Source organism: Mastomys coucha, unplaced genomic scaffold, assembly GCF_008632895.1.
Source record: "Mastomys coucha isolate ucsf_1 unplaced genomic scaffold, UCSF_Mcou_1 pScaffold13, whole genome shotgun sequence".
NCBI classification, from domain to species: domain Eukaryota; kingdom Metazoa; phylum Chordata; class Mammalia; order Rodentia; family Muridae; genus Mastomys; species Mastomys coucha.
This window is the reverse complement of record NW_022196895.1, coordinates 31,780,701-31,795,322: the sequence shown is the minus strand read 5'-3', so window position 1 is coordinate 31,795,322 and position 14,622 is coordinate 31,780,701. Positions and strand designations below refer to the sequence as shown.

The window sequence follows — 14,622 nt, the reverse complement described above, 5'->3', positions numbered from 1 at the left end:
TGTACACACACAAAGAGAACTAGGCTTAACATAGGTAAGGAGTCAATAAGCAACATTTCATTCATTATCACAACTAGTAACTTTAAGACAATAACTGAAAACATTCAAACAAAATCACCTTTCTCCCTCTAATTTCTTTCACACACACCCCCCTTTGCTCCCTAATCCCTACCCCCACTTTGTGCTAGAGTCTCACTTCAAAGCCATGGCTGACCATGAACTATCTAAAACTAGAATAGCCTCAAAACTTGTGGGAACCCTTCTGGGTTGTTGCTATTACAAGGACATACCACCACCTAGCTTTGGAGGCAATTATAAATAAGCCTGTACAGGATACAGTAAGACACTGTTGTAAAATCCAAAACAATTTCCTATAAATGAAGCATCCAAAGGACTCAAATTCAAGTTTAGTATTTGCTAGTATGTATATCATTCTAAGTTTTTTGGTTTTGAGACAGGGTTTTTCTGTGTAACAATCCTGGCTATCCTGGAACTAAATTTGTAGACTAGGCTGGCCTTGAACTCACAGATCTACCTGCCTCTGTCTCTCTTGAATTCTGGGATTAATATATAGCCAAAGCTACCCTTAAAGCCAGTCTTTCTAGCTTTGAAGAGTTATAGACATGTGCCAAGACACCTGATTATGTTAAGAATTTTGTGACTATGTAATTTAATATTATATGGTTCTTAAAATCATGTAACAGTGATTTAAACAGCATAGTGAGCTAAGAGTGGAGACTGAAGCATGAGATTCCAAAAATTGTTTCAAAACACACAAAAAGAATGAAACCAGCCTATATTACAGAGACTCTTGTCTCACAAAAATACAACAGGGGAGCTAGAGGCAGCTCAGCAGGTAAGAGACTTGCTGATGTTAAGGAGGATCTCACTCAGCTCCTAGCACCTACCTGTCATGTAGGTCGCAAACACCTCCAACTCCAGTTCGGAGATGCAATTCCCTCTCACTGACTCTATGGCTACCAGGCACCCATGGGGTACATATACAAAAACAGAACTCTCACCTATTTTTACACATAAAGTAAATACAAAAAACTACAAGCTCTCTTACTTCTCACTCCCCGTCTCTCCCCATTCCCCCTCTGCCTCCACACACATGGACATGGCGGCCTCTATTTCTCTACTCTCTCCCTCTCTCTGCCTTTGTCTGCCACTATTACCCTCCTAACTCCCCATGCCCTGAATAAACTTTATTCTATACTTAGAAGGCACAGGCAAGTAGGTATCTGTGAATTGAAGGCCAGCTTGATATATAGATCAAGCTGCAGCAAGCCTACATGGCTTTGTCTCTAAACAAAACAAAACAAAAAAACAAACAAAACCTAACAAAGAAATAAAATGACATAATACCTTCCTCTGTATTAATAAAATAACTCACTTTGGCCGGCGGTGGTGGCCCACGCCTTTAATCCCAGCACTTGGGAGGCAGAGGCAGGCGGATTTCGAGGCCAGCCTGGTCTACAGAGTGAGTTCCAGGACAGCCAGGGCTATACAGAGAAACCCTGTCTCGGGTAAAAAAACAAAACAAAACAAAACAAATTTTGGTAAGGTTTACTTCAATAATTTGTAAAACATTCCAGTAACAAAATAAACAGGAAAATCCTTTGTCAATCTAGAAGAATACACCTGTAATCACAGCATTCAAGGAGTAGAGACAGGAAGATCAAGATCACCCAAAGTTACACAGTGAATTAGGAGGTCAGCCTCGGCTACATGAGACCATCTCAAAACAAAAACAAACAAAAGAAAGAAAGAAAGAGAACAAAGAACAGGAATGTGGGCTGGAGAGATGACTCACAGACAAGAACACTGGCTGGTCTTCCATAGGACCTTAGTTTAATTCCTAGCACCCACATAGCAGATCACAACTGTCTGTAACTCCTATTCCAGGGGATCTGACACCCTCATACAGACATACATGCAGGCAAAGGATTAATGTACATAAAATAATTTAAAAACCAGGAATGTACCAGGTTTCTCAGTATATCCCTGGTTGTTCCGCAAGTCCCTTTGTAGACCAGGCTGGCCTCAAACTCAGAGATCTGCCCACCTCTACCTCCGGGCAATAAATTTTATTTTATTTGAAAAAAATTTTTTAAAGACTTATTTATTATTATATCTAAGTATACTGTAGCTGTCTTCAGATACACCAGAAGAAGGCATCAGATTCCATTACAGATAGTTGTGAGCCACCAAGTAGTTACTGGGAATTGAACTCAGGACCTCTGGAAGAGTAGTCAGTGCCCTTAACCGCTGAGTCATCTTTCAAGCCCATACATTTTATTTTTTAAAAAATGAATATTCTGCTGAACATTAGTACTATGATGCCTTAGGATATCTTTCTGAGAAGCATTCATAGCCACAGTTCTATGTATTAGACAAAATGGTTTCTAATCAAAACAATCAGTTGTATACAAGGTACTAAGCAAATAAATAATGCAGCTAAGGTTTGGGGACACATACCTTTAACCACAATACTTGGGAGGCAGAGGCAGGTAGATTTATGTGAGTTCTAGGTCAATCAGGCCTTTTTTTTTGTAAATAAATTTTATTAGAAAGACCTCGCAAACCTCTTCGGAAGATATTCTTACTCCAGATGCAGGCAAAAACACTTTAAGGGTTGTAAATGACTATTTCCTGACATAAAGCCTTCTTTTTATTAAAATGCAAAACGTGCTTCAGAATAAACAGTGTAATAATGTCATCGTATGGGGAGCTCTCCTCACACAGCTGGCTCTGCTGGGAGAGCTTCGGGCAGCTTTTTCTGCCCTTGGTCTCCTCTGAGGCTGGTAGTAACTTCACAGCAGCTGCAGAGTGCTGTTCTAAAGGGCTAAACCCCCATCAGCATTTACCTTGGACTCTCAATCAGGCCTTTTTAAGTGAAACCCTGCTTCAACAAATATAAATAAAGGAACAGGGTCTGGAGAGATAACAGACAGAAGGCTAGCAGTTAAGAGAACCAGATGATCTTCTAGAGGACTCTGGTTCAAATCCCACCTCTCACATGGTACTTCCTATCTATCTAAAGCCAATTCTACGAAATCTGTGCCCCCTGCACAAACATGCAGGCAACCCACAAACACACAATACTAAAGACATTTTAAATTCAGCCAGAAACACAAGATTATTAATGGTATTCAGATATAAGTAAAACAAATTAAACTTAAGAATTGGTGCTCAGCATTCCCTACTGCTGGTGTAGTTTCATTCAACACTAACATGAACAACAAACTTAACCATCTAAGATTTCTCTGTTGTTTTGATTTGAGGCCTTTTAAGATAGCTATCATCCTGGTGTTCAAGGTGGCCTCAAATTCAAAATCCTCCTGCCTCAATACTCTGCTTATATGTATCCATGACTTTCTTTTTCTTTTCTTTCTTTTTTTCTTTCCCATGGAGAGTGTCTTTCCTGGACCTCAGTTTGTACCCCAGGCTGGCCCTGAATTCATAGAGAACTGCCTGCCTCTGCCTCCCAAACACTGGAATTAAAGATAAAGATGTGCACTATAACAGCCCAACTTGTATCTATGACTTCTAGTTTTTTTTTTTGGTTTTTCGAGACAGGGTTTCTCTGTGTATCCCTGGCTGTCCTGGAACTCACTCACTCTGTAGAGCAGGCTGGCCTCGAACTCAGAAATCCACCTGCCTCTGCGTCCCATATCTATGACTTTTTAATACAATAGATTTCAAGTTATCATGTGTAACTTATAATTGGGTCTTAATCTGTCCCCACTTCACAAGACCAGGGATCAAAAGTATGGGCTACCACATTTAGCTAGTCTTTTATGTTTTTACCTTAAAATCTAGCTATGTGTAGTAGGAAAAGTATATATGTGTCCTTTTTTTGGGTGGGAGGTGTTCCAGACAGGGTTCCTCAACATAGGCCTGGCTGTTTCTTTCAACTCAGAAATCTGCCTTCTCCTCCCTCCTGAGTGCTGGGATTAAAGGCTTGTGCCACCACCAACATGTGACTTTAATCCCAGCACTGAGAGGCAGAGGCAGAGGCAGAAGGATCTTTGAGTTCCAGGCCAGCCTGAACTACAAAAGAAATGCTGTCTCAAAACAGCAGGGCTAGAGAGATGACTTAGTGGTTAAGAGCTCTGACTGTTCTTCCAGAGGTCAATATCCAACAACCACACGATGGCTCACAATCATAGGGCATAGAACCTAATGCCCTCTTCTGGTGTGTCTGAAAACAGCTACAGTGTAATCATTAAATAAATAAATAAATAAATAAATACATAAATCTAAAAAAGGGGCAAAAACCCATATTCTATATAGTTCCATCATAATCTCTGTAAGACACAAAAGCAAAAATAACTAGAACTCTTTAAGTCACTTTTGATATCATGATCATTCCTGAATAAGTCATATAGCTCTAAAATACTTAATTCTATATCAAAGCTTGTTTTTAAGAGATTTGGCACCTTTATGCCAAATGGTAGTAAAGTCAATTATCTTTCCCATTAATTTACCAAACTATATGTAAGATAGATAAATGGGAACCTGATGCACAATGATTCATAAGTCCAAAACCAAACAAGACATGAAGGTATTTAAAAAAAAAAGTACTGGCCAGGCAGTGGTGGCTCATGCCTTTAATCCCAGCACTTGAGAGGCACAGGCAGGCGGATTTCTTGAGTTCGAGGCCAGCCTGGTCTACACAGTGAGTTCCAGGACAGCCAGGGCTACACAGAGAAACCCTGTCTTGAACTCCCCCCCCAAAAAAAGAAAAAAAAAAAAAAGTATTGTTAGAAAGGTTTTTAGTAGAAGTTACATTAAACAATCATATATCAGGACTAACAATTCCCACCTGGAGGAGATATACTCACTTGTCTCTGTCTGTTTTGTAGATCCGAGCAATCTCAGGCACTAAGGGATCATCTGGATTGGGGTCACACAACAGAGAACAGATGGACAAAAGGACTGGTAGTAAAAAAAAAAAGAAAAAAAAAAGGTGCAGGTTAGTAGAAGACCAAAGCAAAAGGCTAAAACATCAGAGGCTGGTAAAAAGGTGTATCTCTTTGAGTTCAAGGCCAGCCACAGTAGCATCGTAAGACCCTGTTTCCAAGGAAAAACAAGCAAACCACCACCAAAAACCCAACCTGAGATGCCAACAATGCTAGGACTATGTAACTGTGAGCACAGGTGGCTTAGTGGTAGAAAGCTTACAGAATGTGTGAGGTTCTACTCTGAGTTATTAGCCAAACAAATACAGCTCTTCTAAATCCTAGATTGAGAATAATTGTCAGTACTAGTGAACCTCAATTTTTAAAAGCTCACATTCAGAGAAAATCAGCTGTCAAATTTCCACCAGACGAGTAGTTGTCTGACACAATCAGTCACACAGAAATTTCAAGGATAGTCTGGAATACAGGAGACTGTCTCAAAAAATGAAATAAATTTTAACCAGGTACAGGAGCTCACACTTGTAATCCCAGAACTATAGACGCTAAGACCAGCATGAACTACAGAGTAAGACCCTGTCTTAAACAAACAAACAAAATCAAGCAATCACATCATTCACTTTCTTTGTGGAAGTTGGTTTATTTATACTTTAAGGCAGGACTGCACTCTGGTATCATGCTAACTTCAAACCTACTATACAATCAAAAGTAACTGAACTACTAGTCATCATTCTCCTCCCACTTCCCAAGCATTAGGATTACAGTGTATATACCACTATAGCTGCCTTCTATCTGCTCTTGAGTATCACAATCAACACAACAACCTGGCATCTCACTATAGATCAATTCTTCAAAATTCAACTTTTTTCCATTGTATCAACAAATACTATTACAAACTAAGGGAGACTGGTTCTTTTAAAAGGGAACAGGACTTATGCTAGCTCACCAAAACAAGTAACAGGTGATCTATCGCCCTCTTCTGGCCTCTGGGGGCACCTTACATACACATGATACAAAGACACACATGCAGGCAAAACACTCACACAAAATAATTAAAAACAGATAATCTTAAAAAGATAAACCAACAAAGAAGAGTAACAAAAAGCAATTACCGTTTCCCCTTTGAGACAGGGTCTCACTATACAGCCCTGGCACTGAGAGACCTGCTTGCCTCTGCATCCCCAGTGCTGGTGGTATTAAAGGTGTGCTTCTCCACACCCTGGACAAAAATCAGTTATTTCACCTTGATATCAACCATTCCATTACCTTTTGAAATAGTTAGTGCTGGAGACCACTGTGACCGTAGAATATCAAGACAAATGCTGCCATTACTGTTAATATTTGGATGATAAATTCTTGTTGTAAATGCAACCTGAAAAAAAAAAAGAAATCTTTGTGATGTTACCAGTATCATACAGAGCATCGTAAGAGCAATGATCATATACCAATTACCTTAGGTGGTTTGAAGGGGTAATCTGTTGGGAAATGAATTGTCAAGAAAAATACTCCACCCTGATAGGGGCTGTCATTCTGTTGATGATAAGAAAATGAGATTAAAAATGAATAAATCACACAAAACAATTATTAAGGAATTAAAGTGAATACTTACTGGCCCCATTATTGTAGCCTGCCAATGAAACACTGAAAAAAAAGAAGAAAAAAAAGTCACCATGTTAATTAACAATATTCACATTATACCTACAATGTAGAAACCTATCATTCCCTGTACCTAATCAAAGTTTATTTATAAATAGTATAACAACTAGTTTCTACAGGCAGGATTAAGACTAAACCAATTGAGTCCAAACCACTAAAAAAGGGAAGAAGGAAGGAGAAAAAAAAGACAGACAGACAAGTGAGTAGGGTGCAGCAGCACCTGGGAGGCAAAGGCAGGTAGATCTCTGAATTGGAGGCCAGCCAGAGTTCTAGTTACAGAGAAAGCCTGTCTCTAAAGCCCCCAAACAGCCACTAATACCAACCCCCCCAACAAAACAAAGAATCAGACAATTGGTTTTAAAATATCTAGAGGGGCTCAGTGGTTAAGCATGTACATTCTTCTCGAAGACCAGAGTTCATTTCCAAGCACTCAAGTCAGGTCGCTTGTAACAACCTGTAATTCTAGCTCCAGAGGATCTGGTGCCCTCTCCTGCTCTCCAAACATTAGAACTCATGTGCTCACACATTATACACATTAATTACTACCATCAAAACCACCAACAAAGCTAAACATCCGAGATATTTTTCTTCAGGCCAGCAAGGTGACTTGATAAGAAAGTCACCTACCTTTGCTATCAAACTTCACATGTTTACCAGGACTCATACAGCAGAAGAAAACCAGCTCGAAAGCTGTTCTCTGACCTCCAAACATGTTTCATAATATGTACACAAGCGCACACACACACAGTAAATATAATGTATTTGGAACTAAGCATGGTGGCATAGCATGCCTACAACAACAATGTTGACAAACCTGATACACAATGCTAAATTTAAATTTATCTTTGGCTAAGTAAAGGGTGTTAGGCCAACCTGGTCTACATAGTGAGTGTCTGGTGAGCCACATAATGACTCTGTCACAAAACCACCTACTAACTAACCAACAAAAACCTGTCTCAAAGTCATGCCTGGAAATTTGTTGACAAAGCCCATAGGAAGGCCCTAAGTACTACTAAAAATTAGACTTTATTTTTTTTTTTGTTTTTCAGACAGGGGTTCTCTATGTCCTGGAACTCACTCTGTAGACCATGCTGGTCTTAAATTCAGAGACCTGGGCTAGACAGATTGTTTAGTAGTTAAAAGCACTGGCTGGAGGCTGGAGAGATGGCTCAGTGGTTAAGAGTGCCGAATGCTCTTCCGAAGGTCCTGAGTTCAAATCCCAGCAACCACATGGTGGTTCACAACCACCTGTAATGAGATCTGACGCCCTCTTCTGGTATGTCCGAAGACAACTACAGTGTACTTACATATAATAATAAATCTTTAAAATAAATAAATAAATAAATAAATAAATAAATAAATAAATAAATAAAAGCACTGGCTGTTTTTGAGAGGTCCCACGTTCAATTGTCAGCAACTACATGGCATTTCACAACCATGTATGATGGGACCTGATACCTTCTTCTGACCTGTAGGCATACACATGGAGCCCTCATATACATTAAATAAATCTAAAAAACAAACATACAGAACAAAACAACTCCTCCCCCCAAACCCTCCCAGATTTCAGAGATCCGCTTCTGGAGCGCTGGGATTAAAGATGTGCACCACCACTGTCGGCCTACCTTCAAGATTTAATCATTCCTTAATACAAGTGCATAAAATATACTTAAGAAATAATGCTGGCATATGGCAGAAAGGGTCCACACACTCAAATTAAGAAGTTATCTTTGAGTGTATATGTGGTGAATGTGTCCGTATGCATATATAGGTAGAAATAGTAAGTTAACATGGTGGTTTGAATAGAAATGCCCCCTCCACCCCGATTCTCATCTCGTGTGTTTAAATGCTTGGCCCAAAGGGAGTGTGGCACCATTAGAAGATATAGCCTTGTTGGAGAAATTGTGTCACTGTGGAGGCAGACTCTGGGGTTATATTATGTTCAACCTATGCTCAGTGAGACACAGTCTCCTTCTGCTGACTCTGGATCAAGTTATTGAACTTTCAGCTCCTGCTCTAGAACCATGTCTGTCTGCCTGCCTGCTGCCATGCTCCCACCTATGATGATAATGGACCAAATCTCTGAAACAAACCAATTAAATGTTTTCTTTATTTTTCTCTACCTTGTTTTCACTACACACAGAATTTCTCAATGAAGTTGAAACTGGCCTTTTAGTTACAATGAATAGCTGGCCACTGAGCCCCAATCCACTTGTTTTTCTTTATGTTAATATCCTGGCCTCCTTCTTCAGCTATATGCAATAATCCCATTTGCCTGTTTAACTCTATACAATGAACACACTGAGCTTCTGGGGTGCTGTCAAGCCACCCAATCATGACTTTCCTTTCTTTGTCTATGTTTGTATTTTCTTCCTTCAGCACCCTAACAGGTCCAATCCCCTGGAGCCCTGCAAAGATGTGGCAATGGTGTTTTGTCTCAATGTATGTACATGCACCCAATGTTTGCAGTGCCTAAGAGGACAAGATCCCCTAGAACTGGAATTGTGAGTCACCAAAAGGGAATGAGCCAGTTTACTGAGGTTCAAACTTAAGGTCTTGTGCATGAGTACTTTATCAACTGAGCTATAGTTCCAGCCCCAAAGATTGGTTTTTAACAACAAAGGGAAAACAAACAAACAAACATGTAGGCAAGACATGGTGGCACTTACATTTAATCTTAGTACTTAGGAGGCAGAGGTTGGAGGATCTCTTTGACTTTAGGCCAGCCTGGTCTACACAGTGAATGCCAGACCAGTCCAAGCTACAAATGAAACTCTGCCTCAAAATAAATAAGTAATGAAAATAAATTATGATCTCCAACACATTCTTCAATACAGAGCTGGGGGGGGACATGAAGCACTTGCCTAGCATATATGACTCTGGGCTGGATCCTCAACACTACTTTAAAATACAAACACACAAAACACAAGTTTGATCACAAACTATAAAGATAATTTCAAAGTAATCAATAAGGTAACTTCCCATAAAAGCAGAAAATAATACTTGTCCCATTTCTGAAGTAGGCTTACTCAATACAGAGAACAAAGAGTTTGTAAGGAAAACCTAGCCATTAATATCTACGCTAGAATCAGAGAGAGACATTGCCAGTGTGATTTTTATCTACATCACCCAACTGAGCTAACTCCTGTCATACAAGATAGAACTGTGAAGAGTTCTATCACAAAATTCTACATCAAGATTCATTGGGATATCTAAAACTTAAAGGTTCTTCAGACTTCATCAATATGTAAATGTCCATGGTTTGTTTTTTTTATTAAGCCCCAAACTCACCATTAGCAGCTCATTTATCAGAAAAACATATTTAGAGTCATTCAACACAATTTAAAAAACAGTGGTTAGATGCCACGAAAAGTAGAAATGCCTCTAGGTCTGAGCTAAGGCCCAGCAGTCTCTTCCATCCTTGTTAAGGGGTATGTTTTAACCTTCTCCACTCTAATACAACACATGAATTAAGCATTTAAATTATTTTGTGTGACTTCAGAGGTCAGAGGAAACTGTGGTAAGTTGACTGGGTCCCAGAAACTGAACTGAAGTAGTCAGGGTTGACAGCACCTCACGTGTTGAGCCACTTTTGCTGGCTCAGGAATTAAACTTTTTAATTTTATTTCAATAAATGAAAACAGAACTCACCCATTTCTCAAATGTTTTCAAATTCCTGGCATGTTATTTTTTGAGATTCAGGGACAATAAATTAGTACACAAAGTAAATACTAAGAGCAGGTTATTGTTTAAAGTTTTTATCCTTTGTGTTAGCTCCCTTGTAATTAAGTTCTTCACACTTTTGAACAATCAGTTTATTCAGTGGACTAAATAAAACCAGTTAAGAAAATTGTTTTGGGGCCAGGCAGTGCTGGCACATGCCTTTAATTCCAGCACTTGGGAGGCAGAGGCAGGCAGATTTCTGAATTCGAGGCCAGCCTGGTTTATAGAGTGAGTTCCAGGACAGCAAGGGCTACACAGAGAAACCCTCCCTGTCTGGAAAAAAACGAAAAAAAAAAAAAATTGCTTTGAGCTATATACTTGTTCTGGTCCTACTATCTTCACCCATATCCCATAAAAGACTAAAAGTCCTGGTTAAAGAATTGAGAGTCAGATGGGCATTGTAGTATATGCCTTTTTTCTCAGCACTAAAGAGGAAGAGGTAGAGAGGTCCAACCTGATCTACACACACAGTTGAGACCCTGCCGCAAACCAAAAACCTAAATAAAATAAATAAATTTAAACAAACAAACCTCCAACACCAATAAGGCTAGAGCCTCTACTAGGTAGTAATGATCAAAAGGGTAACTAGAGCTCTTTTTAAGTCTTGCCCTTCAACCTAACCCTTTCATTTTCAATATAAGTTTGTCTATTGTACTCCAAGTTAGTTTCTAAAAAAATCAGGTAAAGGCACTTAAATAACAATTTCAAAATATTGGTTTCAAATATAAAATTTTCAGTACTAATTATTTGTTCCTAGTCTTCTGACAGCAATCCTTTATTCTTGCTAAAAATGTTACCAGACTTAAGATAAAATTAAGAGGCCCGTGCTGTGGCTTACCTAATGGTAGAACTAGTTTGGCAGGTGTGAGGCTATAGGCTAAATCTCTACTATTGCACACACAGAAAGGAGGAGGAAAGAGGGCTGGAGAGATGACTCAGTGGTTAAGAGCACCAACTGTTTTTCCAGAGGTTCTGAGTTCAATTCCCAGCAACCACATGGTAGCTCACACCATCTATAATGGGATCTTCTGGTGTCTAAAGACAGCTACAGTGGACTCATAAATAAAAATTTTAATTTTTTTTTTGAAATATGGGTATAGCATATATGTGCCACAGTATAGAAGAATGGTGGTCAGAGAACAACTTTCAGAGTCAGCTCACACCTACAACCACAGGTTTAGATATCAAACTCGTAAGTGCTTTCTTTTACCCATTGGGCATCTTACTCGTCCTATTCCTAAGAACCTTTACTACCAAAAGCAGAATACCTACTAGAATCTCTAACAGGTTTTCCTCTGGAGCCTTATTATACTCTTTATTTTCTTTAGGTGGAAATATGAAAGAAACAACAGTGATGTAATATCTAATCCTGATTCAAAACACAAAGGCTTAATAACAGTTGGAGAAATTCCTAGAGGCTAAGTAGAAAGAACTCTAGAAATAGTTATTGGTCAAAATACGGATACCATAAGCATAAAATACCACTATATTTTACAAAAAATAGTTAAGGATCTCTTGAGTTGTCTGAAATTAAGTTTATAATATCGAAAATAAAACATGGGTTTCACCCTGCTATCTGGTGCTGGCTGGTATTGAACCATGGCTTCAGGCATGCTTGACAAGCACTCTAGCACTGAGCTCCACACTCAGCCCTAAAAACAACTTAGACAATAAAAATAAAAATAACTACCATTACAACTTTGGTTTCATGCTGTCAAACCAAAATTACAGATGATACCTTAAAGTTAAAAGGGGTAGTAAGAATATTTGTTAATTTGAAATTAAATCCTCAGCGATGTATGCCTGAACATACAGATCCCAAAAGGATCATTTCACCAAGTTTAAACATAAATCAAGTAGATTAAATATCTTCAGCTTACTTCAAGGGAAATACTCTTTCCTCTTTTATCAGCTCATTGCAGAAAAGGGGAAAAAATATAACATTAAAATTTGAATAAAGTAGCTGGGTGGTGGTGGCGCACACCTTTAATCCCAGCACTTGGGAGGCAGAGGCAGGGCGGACTTCTGAGTTTGAGGCCAGCCTGGTCTACAGAGTGAGTTCCAGGACAGCCAGGGATATACAGAGAAACCCTGTCTGGAAAAAACAAAAAATAAAAAACAAAACAAAACAAAAAAATTGAATAAAGTAAAAGCACTGATGTAGTGACATACATCTTTGTTTTTTTTTTTTTTATTTTTTAAAGAATGCCAGGCGGTGATGGTACACACTTTTTTTTAAAAATATTTATTTATTATTATATGTAAGTACACTATAGCTGTTCTCAGACACACCAGGAGAGGGCATCAGATCTCATTAAGGATGGTTGTGAGCCACCATGTGGTTGCTGGGATTTGAACTCAGGACCTTTGGAAGAGCAGTCAGAACTCTTAACCGCTGAGCCATCTCTCCAGCCCACATCTTTGGTTTTAACACTGGAAAGACAGAGACAAGTGGATCTCTGCAAGTTCAAGGACTCTATATAAAGATCTATACAATGAGTGACAGGACCATCCAGGGCTATATAGTGGAGACCACCTCCCGATTATAGTTCTCTCTTCTTCCTCCTGGCTCCCTGGAATGTGTATGTTTCACTGCACAGGCCAGACGATAGTATTAGATAATTCTCTTTGCATTACTTTCTGCCTTATTTTTTTGAAGCATCCTCTCTCCTTAAATCAGTAGCTTATGATTTTCAGCTAGAATGTCAAGCCAGAAACCCCAGCTATCTTGTCTTAGGATGCCACAATGGTGGGGTCCATGAGTGACCACCACCACATTTGACACAGGTACTGGAATTCAAACTCAAGTCCTCAGGTTTGCATAGTAAATGTTGCTAGTGAGGCATCTCTGCAGCTCCCACCTTATTCATTTTATTGTTGTGTTTACTAAGTTAGCCCAGGCTGCGTGAGATCCTCTTACTCTTATCAAGTGCTAGGATTATAAATTTGTGCTGCCACACCAAGCTTCTACCATTTTCTTCTCAAATCATGACCTTAATCCCAGGACTTGACAAAAAAAGATGAGCAGAACTCTGAGTTCAAGGCCAGTCTGTTCTACAGAACAAGCAGGGCTGTTACACAGAGAAACCCGGTCTTGAAAAACCAAAAATCAAACCAAACCAAACCATTTCACTCTTTCTGGTTAGCCTCTCAATTACTGGGATTATAGGAGAGCACCACCACAGCTGGCCTTTTTTTTTTTTTAAACGTTTTAAAAAACGATTTTTAGTTTATGTGTATGTGCAGATGCTTAGGGAGGCCAGGAGAGGGTGCTGGAACCTATGAAACTGGAGTTAACAGGTTGTTTTGAGCTCTTCCTGTGTGCTTGAATCTGAACTCATATCTTCTAGAAAAGAAGCAAGCATCCTTAACCACACAGCCATCCTCCAGCCTTTCTTGACATTTTAAAACTCTAGTGGCATCTCATGATAGTTTTGTTTCTTTTTAAAGATTTATTTGTTATATGTAAGTACACTGTAGCTGTCTTCAAACACACCAGAAGAGGGAATCAGCTCTCATTACGGTTGTGAGCCACCATGTGGTTGCTGGGATTTGAAATCGGGACCTTCAGAAGAACAGTCAGTGCTCTTACCTGCTGAGCCATCTCTCCAGCCCCTATAGTTTGGTTTCTTGAGAGTCTCTCACTATATAGCACAGACTGGTTAGACTTATAACTCTTAGACTTATAACTCTCCTGTCTAAACCCACTAAGATTCTGGAATTGCAGATATATGCTACTATATTCACTATGTATTTTTCCCCCTCAATGTTATCATTTGTAGCAAATTAAGTTTGTTTTTTTTGAAATGAAGTCCAAGTAACCTACATTTAAAAAGTATTTGGCAGTGGTCTTGCACACCTTTAATCCCAGTGCTCTGGAGGCAGAGAGGTTAGCCTGGCCTACTGAGTGAATTTTCAGGACAGTCAGAGAAACCCTGCCCTGAAAAACCAAAACAGTTATCTATCTAGATTAGATGGCTCAGTAGGTAAGAGCACTGACTGCTCTTCGGAAGGTCCTGATTTCAAATCCCAGCAACCACATGGTGGCTCACAACCACTCATAATGAGATCTGATGCACTCTTCTGGTGTGTCTGAAGTCATCTACAGTGCACTTATGTATAATAAATAAAACTTTGGGCCAGAGCAAGCAGGGACTGAGCAAGCAGGGGGTCTACAAGAGCGAGTGGGTTTGACCAGAGTGAGCAGAGCTCCTAAAAATTCAATTCCCAACCACATGAAGGCTCACAACCATCTGTACAGCTACAGTGTACTCACATGTATTAAACAAACAAACAAACAAACAAACAAAGAAATCTT

At 39.3% G+C, this 14,622-nt stretch overlaps 1 protein-coding gene and 1 non-coding gene across 3 annotated transcripts in view; both read right to left on the bottom strand.

Moving 5' to 3' along the window:
• Nucleotides 1-14,622, bottom strand: part of Ube2d2 (ubiquitin conjugating enzyme E2 D2) — a 91,679-nt gene that overhangs the window by 52,716 nt on the left and 24,341 nt on the right. Inside the window, exons 3-7 of one of the 2 annotated variants that reach the window (XM_031365378.1) lie at nucleotides 6,535-6,566; nucleotides 6,378-6,455; nucleotides 6,192-6,297; nucleotides 4,851-4,944; nucleotides 1,119-1,520 (exon numbers count right to left, since the gene is read on the bottom strand). In XM_031365378.1, the coding sequence (XP_031221238.1) occupies nucleotides 1,424-1,520; nucleotides 4,851-4,944; nucleotides 6,192-6,297; nucleotides 6,378-6,455; nucleotides 6,535-6,566 (407 nt within the window). In that variant the 3' untranslated portion in view covers nucleotides 1,119-1,423. Of the gene's footprint in view, nucleotides 1-1,118; nucleotides 1,521-4,850; nucleotides 4,945-6,191; nucleotides 6,298-6,377; nucleotides 6,456-6,534; nucleotides 6,567-14,622 lie in introns of those variants that run through there. The other variant, XM_031365379.1, reaches the window with a different exon arrangement.
• LOC116087920 lies at nucleotides 9,926-10,046 on the bottom strand. Its single transcript, XR_004117695.1, has one exon. It is a non-coding gene; the product is annotated as a U6atac minor spliceosomal RNA (small nuclear RNA).